Source organism: Cannabis sativa, chromosome X, assembly GCF_029168945.1.
Source record: "Cannabis sativa cultivar Pink pepper isolate KNU-18-1 chromosome X, ASM2916894v1, whole genome shotgun sequence".
Classification (NCBI taxonomy): domain Eukaryota; kingdom Viridiplantae; phylum Streptophyta; class Magnoliopsida; order Rosales; family Cannabaceae; genus Cannabis; species Cannabis sativa.
Window position 1 is genome coordinate 21,977,368 of NC_083610.1, and position 17,765 is coordinate 21,995,132.

At 33.2% G+C, this 17,765-nt stretch overlaps 2 protein-coding genes across 4 annotated transcripts; one reads left to right on the forward strand and one right to left on the reverse strand.

The window, feature by feature from the left end:
* Nucleotides 1-1,644: 1,644 nt before the first annotated feature.
* On the forward strand, nucleotides 1,645-5,630 carry LOC115702752 (protein MRG1). 3 transcript variants are annotated; one of them, XM_030630183.2, is made up of 11 exons: nucleotides 1,645-1,942; nucleotides 2,256-2,309; nucleotides 2,407-2,420; nucleotides 2,927-3,072; nucleotides 3,328-3,363; nucleotides 3,514-3,554; nucleotides 3,815-3,916; nucleotides 4,332-4,411; nucleotides 4,728-4,897; nucleotides 5,051-5,135; nucleotides 5,224-5,630. In XM_030630183.2, exons 1-11 carry the CDS (start codon nucleotides 1,805-1,807, stop codon nucleotides 5,312-5,314), a joined length of 957 nt encoding a protein of 318 aa, XP_030486043.1. In that variant the 5' UTR covers nucleotides 1,645-1,804; the 3' UTR covers nucleotides 5,315-5,630. The 3 variants fall into 3 exon arrangements, with proteins under 3 accessions (XP_030486043.1, XP_030486044.1, XP_060963260.1); XM_030630184.2 differs by having other exon boundaries at nucleotides 3,818-3,916; XM_061107277.1 differs by lacking the exons at nucleotides 1,645-1,942; nucleotides 2,407-2,420 and having other exon boundaries at nucleotides 2,884-3,072.
* On the reverse strand, nucleotides 5,221-7,412 carry LOC115702751 (probable cinnamyl alcohol dehydrogenase). The gene is made up of 5 exons (XM_030630182.2): nucleotides 7,253-7,412; nucleotides 7,049-7,162; nucleotides 6,719-6,946; nucleotides 6,187-6,635; nucleotides 5,221-6,090 (listed from the first exon to the last, which is right to left on the reverse strand). The coding sequence occupies exons 1-5, from the start codon at nucleotides 7,327-7,329 to the stop codon at nucleotides 5,891-5,893; spliced, it is 1,068 nt and encodes a 355-aa protein (XP_030486042.2). The 5' UTR covers nucleotides 7,330-7,412; the 3' UTR covers nucleotides 5,221-5,890.
* Between the last annotated feature and the right edge of the window lie 10,353 nt (nucleotides 7,413-17,765).

Below are 17,765 nucleotides of genomic sequence, written 5' to 3' on the forward strand. Positions count from 1 at the left end.
CCATATATATACATCTTTACAATGACACATTACCCACAATCTTGATCGAGCTTGTGATTAAGATTAGGTTGCACATTTGCCTGACTTGAAACCTTTTAAATTCTTAGCTATAACAAGCAGGTTCGATATGTAATTTTTACACTTCGAACCTAGTCAAACCCACCCGTTCTGTTACCCTAATTAAGACTCTCAAGCATAACATCGAACCTAAACACGCATGTCCTACAAATACAATTTAACAGTAAAATTGTCGTAGTTACTTTTAAAAGTAAATAATTCAAATAAATCATAAAAGATATTATATAATTTATTTTTTTTTAATAAAAACGTGAACAATTAGTATGTTATTAATATTGTAGATAATTAAAAAGTTGCTTTTATAGTGAGGTCTTCTAGTTCTAGTTGAGGATGTTTTTAGATTGTAAATTAGATTTTGAAGTAATGAAAACACTAGCTAATTTTTATAAAAAAAATTGTTTTTAAAAGTAAAATAATTTAAGAAGTGAAATCTTCTTAATCATTTATAGGTTCACAAACAATTTTGTAGTATTGTTGAGTTCTTTTTTTTATTTAATATATATATTTTTTGAAGAAAAGCTCATTTTTTAATAGTAAATATTAAGGAACTTTTTTATAATTAATTAAAAAATGCAAAAAGATTACAAAATACATAATTTTTTTTTAAATAGTTTTATAAATTGCTCGTGGTTGGTTCTTACTGTAAATAGTAAAGAAAAGATAACCATTTCAATGAATTTAATATTTTACTTAATCATATTTCTCATATTTAGAAATCTTTTAATAGTATATCCTTGTCTCATTATTATAAAATATTTAAGAACAATGCTGCTCTTTCTTTAACAAAACGAGCATTTATTTTAGATGAGTTACCTATTTGGTGGTTGAGTCTCCCAATAGATCTAGTTATTTAATTTTTATTTTTATTTTATATTCTTTAAGATATACCAACTTTTATAGATGATGTCCCTATTATACCCCTTTGGTTAATGTAGATTATGTGCTAGACTTAAGTAAATTGTGAGGGTATATTGGACCACCCACTCACAAAAGTGGATATATTTCAATGAAATATAATATGAAGATATTTTTGATTAATAGATAAAAAAAAGATATTTTTGAAAAGGCTAATTAGGATTTTCGCCCTTGAACTTTGACATGTACCAAATCATGCCCCCTGAACTTTTAAGGTCATTAAAAATGCCCCATGAACTATTAAGATTGTTGGATTTAAGGACTTTTTTCCAATTTTAGTAAAAAAGTCTAACATGAATGAAAATTTAAGGAACATAATTTAGTATATGTAAAAGTTCGAGGGGCATGATTTGGTAGATATTAAAATCTGGGAATCATGGTTTAGTACATAAACAATCACTGAAATAGTAAAATTGAATGAAATTAGACAAAAGTCCTTAAATCCAACAATCTCAATAGTTTAGCTGGTATTTTTAACGACCTTAAAAGTTTAGGGGACATAATTTAGTACATGTCAAAGTTCAAGAGCAAAAATCCTAATTAGCCTTATAAAAATTCTCCAATACACCGTCACCGTCAAGGCCCAAGCAGGAAACTGAGGCCCAACTAAAGAAGTAGCTAAGGCCCAACTAAAGAAATTGCTAAGGCCCAAAACGAAACTAAAATTTGAAGAGTTGTTTGATTTGAGATAAAAGGAAAAAACCACCGGGAAACGAGTCGAGTCGAGTCGAGTCGAAGTGAACTGAGAGACTGAGTTGAGCCGAGTCAGAAATCAGAGCAGGAGAATCGTTCCAACTCAATCCTAACTGTTATGGGAAACTCATCCAAAGACGACTCCCTCACCGACGGTGACGCCTCCAGCGGCGACGCTCCACCCTCAAAAACCAGCCTTTACACCGAGGGTGAGAAGGTCCTCGCTTACCATGGTCCTCGCATCTACGAAGCTAAGGCAACAAACCCCACTTCTCTCTTCTTTTCTTAATTCACTATCTTTTGATTCTTCTGTTGGTTTAGTATTATTATCAGTGGAGTTCATTTTCTTTTGGTTCGCTTTTTTCTATGTTGAAGTTAATTAGGGGTACTTTTGAATTTGACTTATTATTTCTCGGGATTTGATTTAGGTTTTGTACTTAGGGTTTCTGTTTTTCTTTTGAAAAGTTTGTTTTTTTAAAATTTTTCAAGTGAAATTCATCATGTTAGGGGTTGATTTTGATATAATTATATGTTTTAAGCAATGATTAGGTTTTGTAACTTTGTTACAGGTTCAAAAGGCTGAGCTCATGAAAAAAGAATGGAAATTCTTCGTTCACTATCTTGTAAAGCCTTTTCTTTTTCTTTCTGAAAGTAAATGAATTTTGCTAAAGGGGTTTTGATTTTGATATTAATGGTGGGTATGGTTTTGCTATTTTGCAGGGTTGGAATAAAAGGTAAGTTTGTCATCTTTGTTATCAAATGTTTTTTAGTTTTTAAAGTTCAGGACTCAGATTCATAGTTGAATGATATGGATGGATACACATTGGATATCTTAGTTATATTTTCTCTATCTCTACAAGGAGTTAATGGGATTTTAATTTTAGTTACTCTTTAGTAAGAACTTGGTGTATATTTTGCTCATGAACGATGGAATTATAATTTTAGATGGGAGAGGAGGTAGACAATGGTGGGTAGATTAGATAACAATGGAGATTGTAAATGTGATTAAACTCAGGCAATTGATTCATCCATCATATATCTATAGCTGGAAAACAGTTCTCTTTATCATATTACCAACCTTGTCATAGAAAGCTAGAGCTACCAACTTATGATATTAGAGAGCAGGGGGTACCTAGACGCTTAAAAGTTCGATGGAAATATTTGCTTTCATTTTGATAATTATACCCTTTCGGAAAGGGATACAGAAATCATTACTATGGCTTGGACATCTTGCCAACAGTTGGGACGAATGGGTAGGGGCTGATCGATTGATGAAACTTACCGAAGAGAATGTGTTGAAGCAGCAAGAGCTTGACAAAAAGCAGGGTGTGGACAAGAATGTAAAATCGGGACGTTCTGCACATACGAGACCTAAAAGTTCTGCTGGTAATTTGTTTTTTTGTCTATTAATATGATATTATTCATTATTCTAAAAGTAGCTAGAGGTAACACTTTTTGAAATGTTTTCTTCAATTACATCTTTATTTTTCTACCAAAGTGAAATTTTTATTTATTTCTTTTAAAAGTTAATTGTAGGAGTTCATTCTATGTTTTGCAGCTATTGTTGCAACTTTCTTAGTCTCCTTGTTTCATTCCTTATGTGCTAGTTGTGTTATAATTTTTTTTCTTTTTCTGTGTTAGATGTTAAGGCTGAGAAAGAGGACACTAAGACCAATGGTATGTATTATCACAGAAGTTTCATCTCATTTACTGTTTTTTTTTTGGTATATTAAATTTATCCTCAAGAATCCAATCTTTTTATTTGTGTTACAAACATATAAAGTTGATACTAAAGAGGTTCCTTTTTTAATGTTAATATTTTTGCAGTGGTGAAAACAAAGAAACGGAAGACTGAATCAGTTGCTGAGGTCCGGCTTGTATTTTGATTTAGATTTAGAATTTAGTTCTTTTTATTTTATTGGTTGTCTTGTCTAGACTTTTCTTTGTATACAATGGTAGTTTGTCATGTACAATTACATCATCGGAGAGCTGAAAAAAGAAAGAAAACATATTCAAGATAATAAACAGATTGTCTTACCTGTAAACTTAAGCTATTGTTTTAGCTATTTCTAAATGTTTTGATCTAGCTTTTTTTTAACACAACTAAGTGTGGTTTGATGGTTGTTAGAAGGAGGGTGCTTCTTCGGAGAAGTCTGTAAAGATTCAAATTCCATCAACACTCAGAAAACAGCTTGTAGATGATTGGGACTTTGTTAATCAGCAGGATAAAGTATGTTTCAAGTTGTTGAACCACTTCTCTCATATTGTCTTTTCATTAATATTTGAAATTATCTTACCCACTATGGTGTCAATAACTCATAATCATATTAAGTGAGTTGTTATTGGTGAGCTATCTAAATCAGTCTATAACTTTTTGCCTTGAATTCTGCAAATTCATTCTAATTGGAGCTGGTTATGCCAGGACACTTCTTAGTGTCAAGTCTAACTAGTAATTATGAATGTTTACTCGACTAATATTACATGACCTGAGATAAGTAGGACTTGCAGTTTCAATTACTTTGCTGATTATTTGTTTAATTATTTAGCCAGTTCTGTAGTTGGTTCTATCAAAGTTCTGATCTTCTTTTTCTCTCTTCATGCTCTTTCACTTTCACATTTCATTTACGCATTTTACTGTTCTGTAGCTTGTCAAACTTCCTCGTTCGCCAACGGTTGATGAAATTCTATCGAAGTACCTTGATTATCGTTCAAAGAAGGAAAACACGTAAGTATACTTTGTAGGGCTGCATTATAATTATGTTTTTGCTCTTGTGCTATTTGTGCACATTCCCATTAATTTTACTTGTTGATTCCATTATTCAGTTTTCCATTTAGATTCTCTATAAGTATTTTTTTTAGTACTAACTGTCCAATCATTATTGTTAATAATAAATTGTTTTCTCCTATCTCTACTAATCTCTCAAATTTTCACACTTTCTTACTGTGAATCATAATTTCGGTATAATTGGATCCTGGGATGTAGTTTGGAGTTTCACCCTGCAATACTAACGATTCAAGTACTCTGTTTCTCTTGAATACAGGACGTCTGATTCCTTAGCAGAAATCTTGAAAGGAATAAGATGTTACTTTGATAAAGCACTTCCAGTTATGCTCTTATATAAGAAAGAGCGCAAGCAATTTCAGGATGTTGTCCTAGATGATATGTCTCCATCAAACATATATGGCGCCGAACATTTGCTAAGACTCTTTGGTATGCTTCAAATGGATTCAAAATATGTCCTGCATGCCATACTACTGAGATTATTCAAGTTACTATGGGTTTCCCGAAAGTAAACTATGTCTTTGATTTGTGTACTTCATATTTGGAATTTTAATCTGATTATGAAGATTTCTGGTGTTGCAGTTAAGTTGCCTGAGTTATTGGCGTATGTAAGCATAGAGGAGGAAACACTGACACGCTTGCAACAGAAACTGACTGATTTTCTTAAGTACGTACACTTTTCAAGTTTCATACTCGTTCTAATTTCCAATTGATTTCGTTATGCCAGAATGTTCATCTTGATCTTCTTTGTGTAGGTTTTTGCAGAAAAACCAGAGTACATTCTTCCTTTCAACCTACGATAGCATTAAAGGGGTTGAAGGAAAGGGCAAGGGGAAAGACGACTGAAACTAATCTGAAACTAGTCCCCGGTGACAAGTTTGATGACCATCTTACTCTTTTTTGTCTTTTCTTTTTTTGGAACTCGAAATCCAGGTAGATATACCTTCCAATTGTTGTACTAGTAGCATTAGTTCATTCTTTTGTTTCCAAAAGAGATTCACTCATTAAGTTACTCATAATCACAATGATGAAGTAACTCACTGTTATATGCTGCATAACATTTGGAAATATTATTGTATGTATAATTCATGACTTGAATAGTTGAATCTGTAAGAATGACAACTTAGTATTTTACTCTAGTAAGCTAATCAGTTAAATTTCACTCTATTTGTGTTAAGCTTGATGTTTATAATAATTCAAAGTGCCCATGTATAAATGTTAGGTTAGGTTAGTTAGGGTAGGCATTTAGCCAAATCTTGATCCTTTATTATTGTACTTGAGAATTTAATGCTTTTATTTTTGACAAAACCAAAATATTGATGGTCAAAATCGCCTACAAGAGGTGCACAAACTCTAGTAAAGAGATTCGTGCACTTTTGGTTGGCGATTTGGGAGATTTTGAAAGGACATGTTGTAGTGTCATCAATGGAGGTTGCTTCCGGCCACATCTAGAACAAACCTATATCTAACATCGTTTCTTTCCATCCTCTCGAATGCCTTGTTCACATAATCCGTCTTCACCACCTCAATCATTGTCTTCAAACCTTTCTCTGCCCAAAACTCTAATAGCTCCTCAGTTTCTTCTATGCTTCCGATGAAGCTTCCTCCAATAGTCTTCTTCCCTTCATTTTATATAGACAAGAAGATTAAACTTTTAACCGATTTTCAATGCTAGAATTGTTGACAAAGATGTGTGAAAGTAAGATAGATAGACATACCTAGAATCAAGTCACTGGCTATAAACTGAAGTGGCTGAGGAGATGCCCCAACTATCACTAGCCTTCCTTCAACCTTTAACAACGAAAGGTAGGCTTTTATGTTGTGATGTGCCGGAACAGTGTCTAGAATGTAGTCTAGACTACCGGCTGCTGCCTCCATCTCTGCCGAGTCGGAGCTAACCAGGTAAGAATCAGCCCCCAAATGCTCTAAAGCCTCCTCCTTTTTCTTACTAGAAGAGCTTATCACTGTCACATGGTGTCCCATTGCCTTGGCTATGATAACCCCCAAATGCCCAACTCCTCCCAACCCTAATATTCCAACTCTCAACACATCCTCATTTGAATACCCTTTAGTGAATTGTTTCAAAGGACTGTAAGCTGTTACCCCGCCACACAATAGTGGAGCCGCCTGTTCCGGTGCTAGTTTGTTTGGCATTCGTACAACAAACCTGCAAGAACAGTACACATAGATATGCTCTTAGTCTCGATAAATACCTAACAAAAAACATGATTTGTTTGAGATTTTGCTTACGCTTGGTGAACCACCATGGTAGAGGAGAAACCTCCATGGGTGGGAGCTCCATCTGGGTAGGTGCCGCCGGTGGTGAAAATTCTATCGGCGCAGTAGTTTTCATTGTTTGATTTGCAGGAAGAGCATTTCCCACAAGACCCAATTATGCAGCCTACTCCCACTTTGTCCCCAACTCTGAATTTTCTCACTTCTGAACCCAACTCTTCAACTTCTCCCACTACTTCATGACTACAAATACAAAGAACAAGCAATTTTACTATTCAAGTTAATTTTCATAGTGAGATGGTAATATAGTGGATTTTTTGTAGTATAAAAATGGTGAGTTCTTACCCTGGTACCAAAGGGTAATTAGTTGAATGAATCTCATTCCTCATTTGATGAAGATCTGTATGATCAATTCCACAGTACAATACCTTTATCACTACATCTTCTGGACCTGTTTTCCTATTCATTTGGGAAAAAAACATTAATTATTTTTTAGGTTTAATATCCAATTTTTCATGGGTATCCCTAAACTATGAAGACAAAAATCACCTGAGATTGAATGAATAGGAAGACAGAAGCCCAGTTGTGTCTCTTGCAGCCCAACCAATTACTCTTCTTTCTCCCATTTTTTTCCAAGACTCAAGATTTGTAATAAGAATAATTGAGCAAGTTTGTGAAATTTGGAAGATGGTGTGACTTGATTGATATGTAAATGCAAGGTTTTATAGTCCAAAGAGTCAAATTTCATGTACATTTATTCAAAGAAAAATACAATAATGTAAAGTCTTCTTTAGTTCATTACTTCATTCAATGTTTTCAGTCATGTTCCTCGAGTAGATAATGTTCTTACAAATATACATTAAACACTTTATTTATATAGTAAATACAATTTTGATCTTTATATTTTGTAAAAGTTGTTAATTAGATTGAACTTTCTGATTTGTTGAATGATAAATTGAGCTCTGTATTATTTATTACTAAAAGGGCTCGTTTGGAACGCCGTATTAGGTCGTATTGTATTGTATTGTATTATATTAAATTGTATTTTATGCAATATTTTTATGTAAACCTATACGTGATATTAATTTTTATGGACACCTAAATATATAATATTTTAGTATAAATTAAAGTTTAATATAGTATTATATAAAAATATGATATATAATCCAATTCAATATAATACAATACAATACGACCTAATACGGCGTTCCAAACGAGTAGAAATAGTAATAAATAGTACACTGATTTTTTTTTTTTTTTGTAAAATTAAACTTAATAATAATCATATACAGATATGTTATGACAAAACTGATTACGTTTTTTCACATATGTTTGTGTTAGAAATTCTTTTTAAGTTGATTATATTAAAAAAAAATTGAAAAATTGAGTTAAGGTCTTATTTGTAGTATTTTAAAAAAATACCGAATTCATTTTATCATGTAACAAAATAATAATTTTAATTAATAATTTTTATAAAATATAAAATCCAAAATAAAATAAGCCTTATTAATATACTATTTGGTTAAAATGTTCCACAAAATAATAATGGGACCATTAATATTATTTGTGTTCTTTAGTGGATATTATGGCTCATCAAATACGTCATGGCTTATATTGTTATAGCCCCCTTCATTTTGTGCATAAGTAAAATTAATATTTAAAATTACCAAATTAATCCCAATATAATACAAAGTTGTTTGGTCCAACCATAGAATATTGTTTTTAATATGAATGGAACTCCATAACTTCAAAGATCTTCAACATATTATAATCTTTGTTTGTTGACCAACTTAATTAGTATTATTTTAATTACATGTCCCCTAAAAAGATAAAGAGTATTTTATTTTATGGTATATGCTCATCAAATACGTCATGGCTTATTAAATATAGTAATATACATAGCTCTCAATTCTTACCTCATTAATTATGTCTACCTAATATTATTAGATACTTAATCTTGAATGTTTTACAATTAATTAGTGATATTTATAAAAATTATTATATGTAATTATATAGAATTCGATATTTAATTGTACCTGTAGGAAATCACAGCAGTCCCGAAACTGCCCCTACACCAACACCTAACAGTCAAAAAAAAAAATAGGGGCAAAGCTGTCTTTTTCTCTTTGTGCGGATCCAAAGAGAATATGCCTTTCTCTAAACCGAATATGCCCCTTTTGAATTTCAGATCTACTTTTCAAAACCCTATTGCATTTAATTGCAATATAAAACCAATCTTTTCTCTTTCTATGAAAACCTAGCTGCCATTTTTCCCTTTCACAAATTTCGCCTCCTTCACTCCTCTTCTCTCTTTCTTCTCCTTTCTTTGAATGACAAGAAGCAAAACCCTCAAGCTTCTTCTCCTCCTTCTCCTACTCGCCCATTGAAAGCACGCTTCTTCCTTTCTTTCTTCTTGTTGCACAAGAAGAATAAATAATCCAAACTCGAGCTTCCTCTTCTCCTTCCCTTCAACCTTCTTACCGCAGAAATAAAACCCAAATTTCCGACACCCAAGCTTATCTCCTCTTTCTCTTGTTCTAGATTTTAAAACTCGCAAAGACTAAGAACAAAACTACCATATAAATACCAACGAAAAATAAAAACCAAAGAAAGGAAAAAGAATAAAAAACACCACAACAATTGATTTCGGAGTTCCCTCTAAATCGAGGTACGTCTCCGCTGCGACCCTCAAAGTTGCTTGAATCTCACTATGAATCTCAAAAACCTTACATAGTTATGGAGATTCCATGCCACAAAAGCTTACAGTAATCTCTCTTGTCCTTCACTTTATTTCTCTTGATTTTCCTTACAATCTCTCTCACTAACTCTCTATTTTTTCTTTTCTTGTTTCTGAGGTTGATTACAAAGGAAACACAAGGCTACTGCCTTTATTTTTCTGCTGGGCCGAAATGGTTCTCTTGCTGAAATGAGAAGGTTGAACCTCATATTTATAATATTGTTTGTTGCTGGCTGTGTTGTGCCTGAAATTTGAGAAATAGATATATTTCGTTGTGATATTTTCCTTGTAAAGCCGAAAGTTTGTTAGAGTCTTCGAGATATTTTGTTTGCTTTCTTCATATTGTAAAGAGAAATAAAGATCTAGGCCTATGACAACAACCGACAACTCTATGAGTTATAATGGTCCGTCGAGGCTTGTAAATAGCATCTAATTTATTTTCCTTGTAACTTTATTTATGGGACAATAGTATGGGAATTTATCCAACAAATTCCACCTAAATTTCCATACTAGAATTCAAACAGTCTCGCCTTTGCTTCATTTACTTGTTGCCGTCTTTGAGGGTCATTGCTTGAATATGTGTCCATTTACCATCTCGTGTCAACTCCCAACAGTTCATACAATGTTTGAACTTGTCGAGAGTGACCACCTTAGTTCCCATATCCGCAAGGTTCTCTCGCAGAACTTTTCCACTTGTATTTCACCTCGAGTCACCTTGTCCCTTATAAAGTGGTATTTAATCTCTATATGTTTAGTTCTACATGGAACACGGGGTTCCTACATAAGTGTACACACTGCCTCGAGTACACTCTAAAGGAACCTCTTTAAGTAACTTAATCTCTGTCAAAAGTCCTTTCATCCATATGGCTTCTTTAATAGCTTCCGTGGTTGATATGTACTCCGATTCGTCTGTTGAAAGTGCAACCACAGGTTGGAGTTGGGCTTTCCAACTCACACGATTTCCTCCAAGTAGGAACATGTAAGATGAAGTAGACTTTCATTGCTCGTCCCCCCGCATAGCGGCATCGCCGTATCCTTCTATGTTAGTGCCGAACTTCGTTGCTTGTAGATGAGTCCAACCTTGTGTGTCCCTACTAGGTACACTGAAAACCCATTTCATTGCAAGCCAATGAATCTTTCCCGGATTTGCCATGTATTTGCTCAAAGTACTTATGGCAAAGGCCGTATCCGGCCTTGTACAAACCATTAAGTACATAATAGTCCCAACCGCACTTGAGTAAGGCACTTTACTCATTGCTTCCTTCTCGCTTCGCTCTTAGGACATTGTTCCTTTGTCAAAGTGCATCGGCTAGTTATTGGCCGAGAAGTTTTCTTTGAATCTTTCATTGAAAACTTCTCATAATCTTTTCGAATGTAGTCCTCTTGTGTCAAGAATAACTTGCCCAACTTTCTCGTCCCTCTTTATAAGTGATACCCGCATCTTAGATGCTATCCCCAAGTCTTTCATCTCAAACTCGGCCTTTCGAGTTGCTTCTTCATCTCATCCACTCGAGATCTTTCCTTGCTTATGATAAGCATGTCATCTACATAAAGCAACAAGTAGATGATCGTGTTGATGTCGATTCCGTGATAGAAACATGCATCATAAGAACTCCGAGAAACCTTGTTTCATCATAAAGGTGTCAAACCTTTTATTCCACTCAGCTTGGGATTGCTTCGAGTCCATACAAGGACTTAACCAGTTTTACAAACATGGTTAGGTTTTCCTTCTCACATACCCTTCGGTTGGGTCATGTATATTTCTTCTTCCAATTCCCCCATGGAGAAAGGCAAGGTAACATCCATCCGATCTATCTCCATGTCAAACTCGAGTAGCTAAACTTAGGACCACTCTAATCGTTTTATACTTCACCACGGAGAGAAAATCTCATTGAAGTCAATACCTTCCTTTTGTGTGAAACCTTTAGCCACTAGCCTAGCCTTGAACCTTATAGGCTCACCTTTAGATCTTCCTTCCTTGTGCTTGAACAACCACGTACAAGACACAATGCTTTTACCCTGGGTTTTGGTACCACAACCCAAGTCTTATTCTTCTTGAGAGATCCCATCTCATCATCCATGGCCTTATTCCACTCCTTAGAATTCTTTCCATTTAATGCCTCACTATAAGTCTTGGGTTCCATATCATCCATTTCCAAATCTGTTAGAAGAGCATAAGCCAATTCTTCACTCCAAATGTTGTAGCCGAATTTCCGATTAGGCTTTGGAGTCCTCTTAGACCGTCCCTTGTCAACCGATAGTTTGTAAGGTCCTCTTCGGTGCCTTCATCCCCGATCTCTTGTCGAGCATCAGTTCCTCCCCGACCATTGTTAATGGGCCGCCGGCTTTGGTTAGGTTCCACTTGAACCATTCCCGTGTGTCTTCGTTTTGTTCCACCCGATTAGAACCAGCTTTTAACTTCTAGGTTTGTACCTGCAGGGTTAGTATCTTCCATTCCTGCACTAGACTTTTCATTAGGTAAACAAGGAAAAATATTTTCTTAGAATATAACATCTCTACTATTCATAGTTTTAAATCCCCCTTTTCCTTTACCCAAAGTCTATATCCTTTTACCCCTTCGGGGTACCCTAAGAAAACACACTTTAAAGCCCTAGGTTCAAGTTTTCCTATGCTTTGATGTGCATAAGCTGCACATCCAAAAACTTTCAAATGAGAAAGGTGTGGTGGTTTACCTGACCATTTCTCCTCGGGAGTTTTACCTTCAATTGCTCTTCGATGGGCTTCTATTTATTAGGTGAACTGCTCGTCAAGGCAAACCTTCTCCCCAAAACCCTCGAGATAATCCTCGATCGAAGTAGCATACACCTTACTTTGTTTAGTATGGTGCGGTTCATTCTTTCACCACCCCGTTTTGTCGAGGTGTAATCCTCACCGTTCTATGTCGCTGCAAGCCATTTTCTTTACAATAGAGGTCAAATTCATTGTTACAAAATTCCAAACCATTATCAGTTCTTAAAGTTTTCAGCTTTTCATTAGTTAAGTTCTCAACCAATAATTTCCAATGTTTGAATTTTGTAAAAGCATCATTTTTATTCTTAAGTAGATATATCCATACTTTCCTAGAATAATCATCTACTATAGATAAAAAAATAAGAACAGCCACCATGAGTACTGATTTTTTTAGGACCCCATAGATCAGAATGTACATACTCAAGTATTCTTTTAGAGTTGTGAGTACCTGCTGTGAACTTTAATCTGTGATGCTTTCCAAGTATGTAATGTTCACAAAAGTCTAGTTTACTCACTTTATCCTTACCCAACAGTTGTTGCTCACTCATGAGTTGCAAGCCTCGCTCACTTATATGCCCTAATCTTCTGTGCCATAGAGTAGCTATCTCATCTTCTTTGTCATTGTGAGTTGTAATGTTACAACTTGAAATAGGAGAGCCTTGTAGGTAGTAAAGTTCACCATTTTTGATTCCTTTCATGATTGTTAATACTCCTCTACTAAGCTTCATATGACCTGCCTCTACCTTACTCACAACACTCAAATCATCAAGCACACTAATAGAAATTAAATTTATAGAGAGATTAGGAACATACCTCACTGCTGTTAGAGTTCTTACTATCCCATCATACATTTTAAATCTGATAGATCCCGAGCCTTTAATCTCACATGTCTGATTGTTTCCAAGGATCACTTTTCCTCCTTTAGATTCCCTGTAATCAAACATATAACTCTTGTCATTAGTCATATGAAAAGTACAACTTGAATCTAAAATCCAATCATCTTTAAAAAGATGATGCATCAATGTATACTTCACCACTATCAACACTTTCATAACCATCACCATAATTAGCTTGGTTATTTTTAGAAAAATTAGGTCTAGAGTTAGAATTTTCTCCCTGTCCTTTATATTTATTTGGTTTGCCTTTGTTTAGAAAATAACAATCTCTTTTGAAATGCCCTGGCTTGCCACAGTTGTAGCATCCCGTAGGATCAGTTGGTTCTTTTGAGTTTGATCTTCCCTTGTTGTGACTCTTTCCTTTCGTGGTGATCTCTCGCCGTGACTTTTACTTTGTAGTGTCCATGTTTTCTTTGATTGGGTCTCCTCATCTTTGAAGTTTACTTCTCCATTAGAACCTCCATGCTTCTCATTTCTTGATCTCCAAGTCTTTTGACTTTAAGGCCGAAATTACTTCTTCTAAAGTAATTCGTCCTACCATATTTAATGGCATTCTTCACTTCTTTGTAGGATTCGGGTAATGAGTTTAAGATGATGATGGCTTGGTTCTCATCACTTAAAGCCTCATTTTCACCAGAATTAGCCAATTCAATATGTAACCTTAGAAATTCATCTAAGTTTTCATCAAGAGTCTTGCTAGTGCTCATCTTGAAACCAAAGATCCTTTCTTTAAGAAAGATCTTGTTGATTAAAGATTTCTTTCAAATCGATCTTCAAGCTTTTTCCATATTTTTGCCGGTGTATCTTCTTTATCAACTAACCCGATAATAGCATCAGACAAGTTAAAAATGATTAAACCAAGAGCGCCAAGAAAGTTCTTCTTCGTGTAGATTTAGAAGTATTTTCTCGGCCATTCTATAGTTCACTAAGAACCCTAAGTAATTTGTTATGAGCAAGAAGAGCTCTAATCTTCTTCCTCCAAATCCTATAGTCCCCCGATCCATCAAACTTGTCAACATCTACTCTAATATTACTCATGTTTAATTGTTATAACAAGATAATAAAAGTAAGAATGTAACAAGACAAAGTTTAGGTTAGAGTTTTCCTTTTTTATCAACTTCTTGATAATTTCAGATTTTGCTTCTTCAATGTTTTGATGATCTTGCTTGTTTCTTGACGTTGTTTCCAGGTGTTGTTCAATCTTCTTGCTTCCCCGAGCTCTGATACCACTGTAGGAGATCACGAAATTCCGAAAACCGCCCCTACACCAACACCTAAAAAAAAAAAAAATAGGGGCAAAGTCGTCTTTTCTCTTTGTGCGGATCCAAAGAGAATATGCCTTTCTCTAAACCGAATATGCCCCTTTTGAATTTCGCATCTACTTTTCAAAACCCTATTGCATTTAATCGCAATATAAAACCAATCTTTTCTCTTTCTATGAAAACCTACCGCCATTTTTCCCTTTCACAGTTTCGCCTCCTTCACTCCTCTTCTCTCTTTCTTCTCCTTTCTTTGAACAAAGAAGCAAAACCCTAGCAAGCTTCTTCTCCTCCTTCTCCCATCGCCTGCCCGAAAGCACCTTCTTCCTTTCTTTCTTCTTGTTCAAAGAATAACAATCCACCGAGCTTCCTCTTCTCCTTCCCTTCAACCTTCTTACCGCGTAAATAAAACCGCCTCGAGACACCCAAGCTTATCTCCTCTTTCTCTTGTTCTAGATTTTAAAACTCCGCAAAGACTAAGAACAAAAACCAAACCATAAATACCAACGAAAAATAAAACCAAAGAAAGGAAAAAGAATAAAAAACACCACAACAATTGATTTCGGAGTTCCCTCTAAATCAGAGGTACGTCTCCGTCAAGCGACCCTCAAAGTTGCTTGAATCTCACTATGAATCTCAAAAACCGGTTACAAGTTATGGAGATTCCATGCCACAAAAGCTAGCAGGTAATCTCTCTTTTCCTTCACTTTATTTCTCTTGATTTTCCTTACAATATCTCTCACTAACTCTCTATTTTTTCTTTTCTTGTTTCTGAGGTTGATTACAAAGGAAACACAAGGCTACTGCCTTTATTTTTCTGCTGGGCCGAAATGGTTCTCTTGCTGAAATGAGAAGGTTGAACCTCATATTTATAATATTGTTTGTTGCTGGGTTGTGTTGTTCGAGAATTTGAGAAATAGATATATTCTGTTGTGATATTTTCCTTGTAAAGCTGAAAGTTTGTTAGAGTCTTGAGATATTTTGTTTGCTTCTTCATATTGTAAAGAGAAATAAAGATCTAGGCCTATGACAACAGAACCGACAACTCTATGAGTTATAATGGTCTGTTGAGGCTTTGTAAATAGATCTAATTTATTTTCCTTGTAACTTTATTTATGGGACAATAGTATGGGAATTTATCCAACAGTACCAATAGTAATGTGACGCTTTAGAAAGTGCTAAACATCACTAATGTATTTTAGCATTTCTCTAATAGTACATTAGTACTAATAATTAAGGATGTTCATTCAATTCAATCTGCACTAAGTGCATATTTCATATTTTAGATCTAATTCAATCTGCACAAAAATTCAAATTCAATTTAGTCCAATTCCCCAGTGGCAGAGGGTCATATGTGCGATCATTTATTTCCCTCAACTTTTTGTTCATATAAATTTTATATATAAATTTTTAGGTACTGTACAATTTAACCTCATAAAAATAGATTTTTTTTATTTATGTCTTTACATATTTTTATCTATATCCTTTTAAAACTTGTATTTTTATTTTTATTCTTACAAAATTTGTATTTTTTCCATTAAAAATTATATATTTCATTAATGTTTAAAAACTTACATAGTTCAATTTTTCCAATAAAGAAATTGTCAAATAAACTCAAGTAGGAATTTTAAGTGGAATCAAAAACATTTATTTATTTTTGTTATTTTGATTTCTTGAAGTATAATCCATAAACACACAAAAAAAATATTATAAATTTTTTGAAACGTCAAAATTATAATTATCTTGTTTATTTTATTTTATTTGTATATATCGAAAGAAGAAAATAATGTTCATACTTCTATTCATCATTCATAACATATCAAATCACTCACAACAACTTTTATAAAATATGAAAATATAAAATTTTAAAAAATTTAAATAACCGTACTAAAAATATACTACAACAGATGTTTTAAACTCCTTTATTTCAAAATTTCTTTAAAATATATTATTCAGGCTCTACATTTATAAAATGATATTCATTACTCTAAACATATTTTATTAGTTGTTTTGGGTTTTAATATTTATTTTTGTATTGGGATACACGTGTATATATTAACATTATATATTTGAAATGAATAAAATATTTTTGTTTTAAAAGTAAAGTTTTAGTAATGTATTGTAAAAAAGTGATGTATGGTATAATGTAAAATAAAAAAAAAAAGTAAAATTTTAATGATGTATTTTAAAAGGGTAAATACCATTTTGGACCTTCTGTTTTATAAAAGTTACCAATTGGACCCTGCATTTTGTTAAATGACAAAATGGACCATGTATTTTCTAAAATAGTACAAATAGGACCCTGAATTGATTTTTTGTCAAAATAAAGTTTAATTATAATCCGATCTAAAAGTGCTATGACAAAACTGTTTACATTTTTTGTATCTGTTCGTATTAAGCATTGTCTTCAAGTTGGTTGTATTAAAAAAAAATTGTCAAAAATTAAGCTCAGGGTCCTATTTTTACTATTTTAGAAAATACAGGGTCCATTTTGTCATTTAACAAAATACAGGGTCCAATCTGTAACTTTTGCAAAACACAAGGTCCAAAATGGTATTTACTAATAAAATAAAAAAGCTATTAAGAATTCGAGAGCGCTCTTAGGTGGCAGCTTTGCGAGCTTTCCAACCAATCTAAATAGTCCCAAATTGATGGAGAACTTGGGATGCAGGACATCCCTCTTTACCATATAGATTAGAAGCAATTTTTTAGAAAGTCAAATTACATATACTATAAAAAATCTTAAAAGTAAAAAAATTGCGACTAATTATAAATTATCATTCTAATGTTGTGATCAAAAAATCTATAATTAACCACAAAAAAATAATCTGTAATTAAATATATTAATCACAAAAATAATAATTTGTTGTGACTAATGTGACTAAATATATTTTTAGTCACAGTATTTATTGTTATCAAAACTAAATTAGTAACAACTTGTATGTAAATATCATGTTTTAGTCACATAATTTTTTTGTTGTGACTAAAAGTCACATTTAGTCACAAAAAAAATTTATATTGTGGTTAAAAAATTATCAGTTATGTAACTTGTTTTTAGTAGTAATAAGAGTTGTTGAATGAAAAAACAGAAGACAAGAACTTAAAAATAGTAGTTAAAACCTATATATTTATACAACTAGCAGTCTCCTATAAGATCTACATTAATATATAATAACATAATAAACTAATATAACTATTTAAATTAAACACCAGCAAAATATATATTTATATATATATATATAATTTCATGGCCACTTTCTTTGAATCCAAACAACCCAATAATGCAACTCAGTAACTAAAATCACTAATAAGAAATCTCACTCATGACTCACCCTTCTACTACATAGTTAAGAGAGAGATTAAGCCAAAAAGCAGAGGAAAAAATTAATCCAAAAATAAAATTTTAATAGTAAACTAAG

What these genes read in the sequence shown, in the direction of transcription:
- LOC115702752 (XM_030630183.2), top strand. Translation starts at nt 1,805, where the DNA reads ATGGGAAACTCATCCAAAGACGACTCCCTCACCGACGGTGACGCCTCC. An exon ending in ACATTTGCTAAGACTCTTTG is followed by an intron (nt 4,898 to 5,050) that starts GTATGCTTCAAA and finishes CTGGTGTTGCAG; the next exon opens with TTAAGTTGCCTGAGTTATTG. An exon ending in AAACTGACTGATTTTCTTAA is followed by an intron (nt 5,136 to 5,223) that starts GTACGTACACTT and finishes TTCTTTGTGTAG; the next exon opens with GTTTTTGCAGAAAAACCAGA.
- LOC115702751 (XM_030630182.2), bottom strand. Translation starts at nt 7,329, where the DNA reads ATGGGAGAAAGAAGAGTAATTGGTTGGGCTGCAAGAGACACAACTGGG. An exon ending in ACCATGGTGGTTCACCAAGC is followed by an intron (nt 6,636 to 6,718) that starts GTAAGCAAAATC and finishes CTGTTCTTGCAG; the next exon opens with GTTTGTTGTACGAATGCCAA. An exon ending in AGCCAGTGACTTGATTCTAG is followed by an intron (nt 6,091 to 6,186) that starts GTATGTCTATCT and finishes TATAAAATGAAG; the next exon opens with GGAAGAAGACTATTGGAGGA.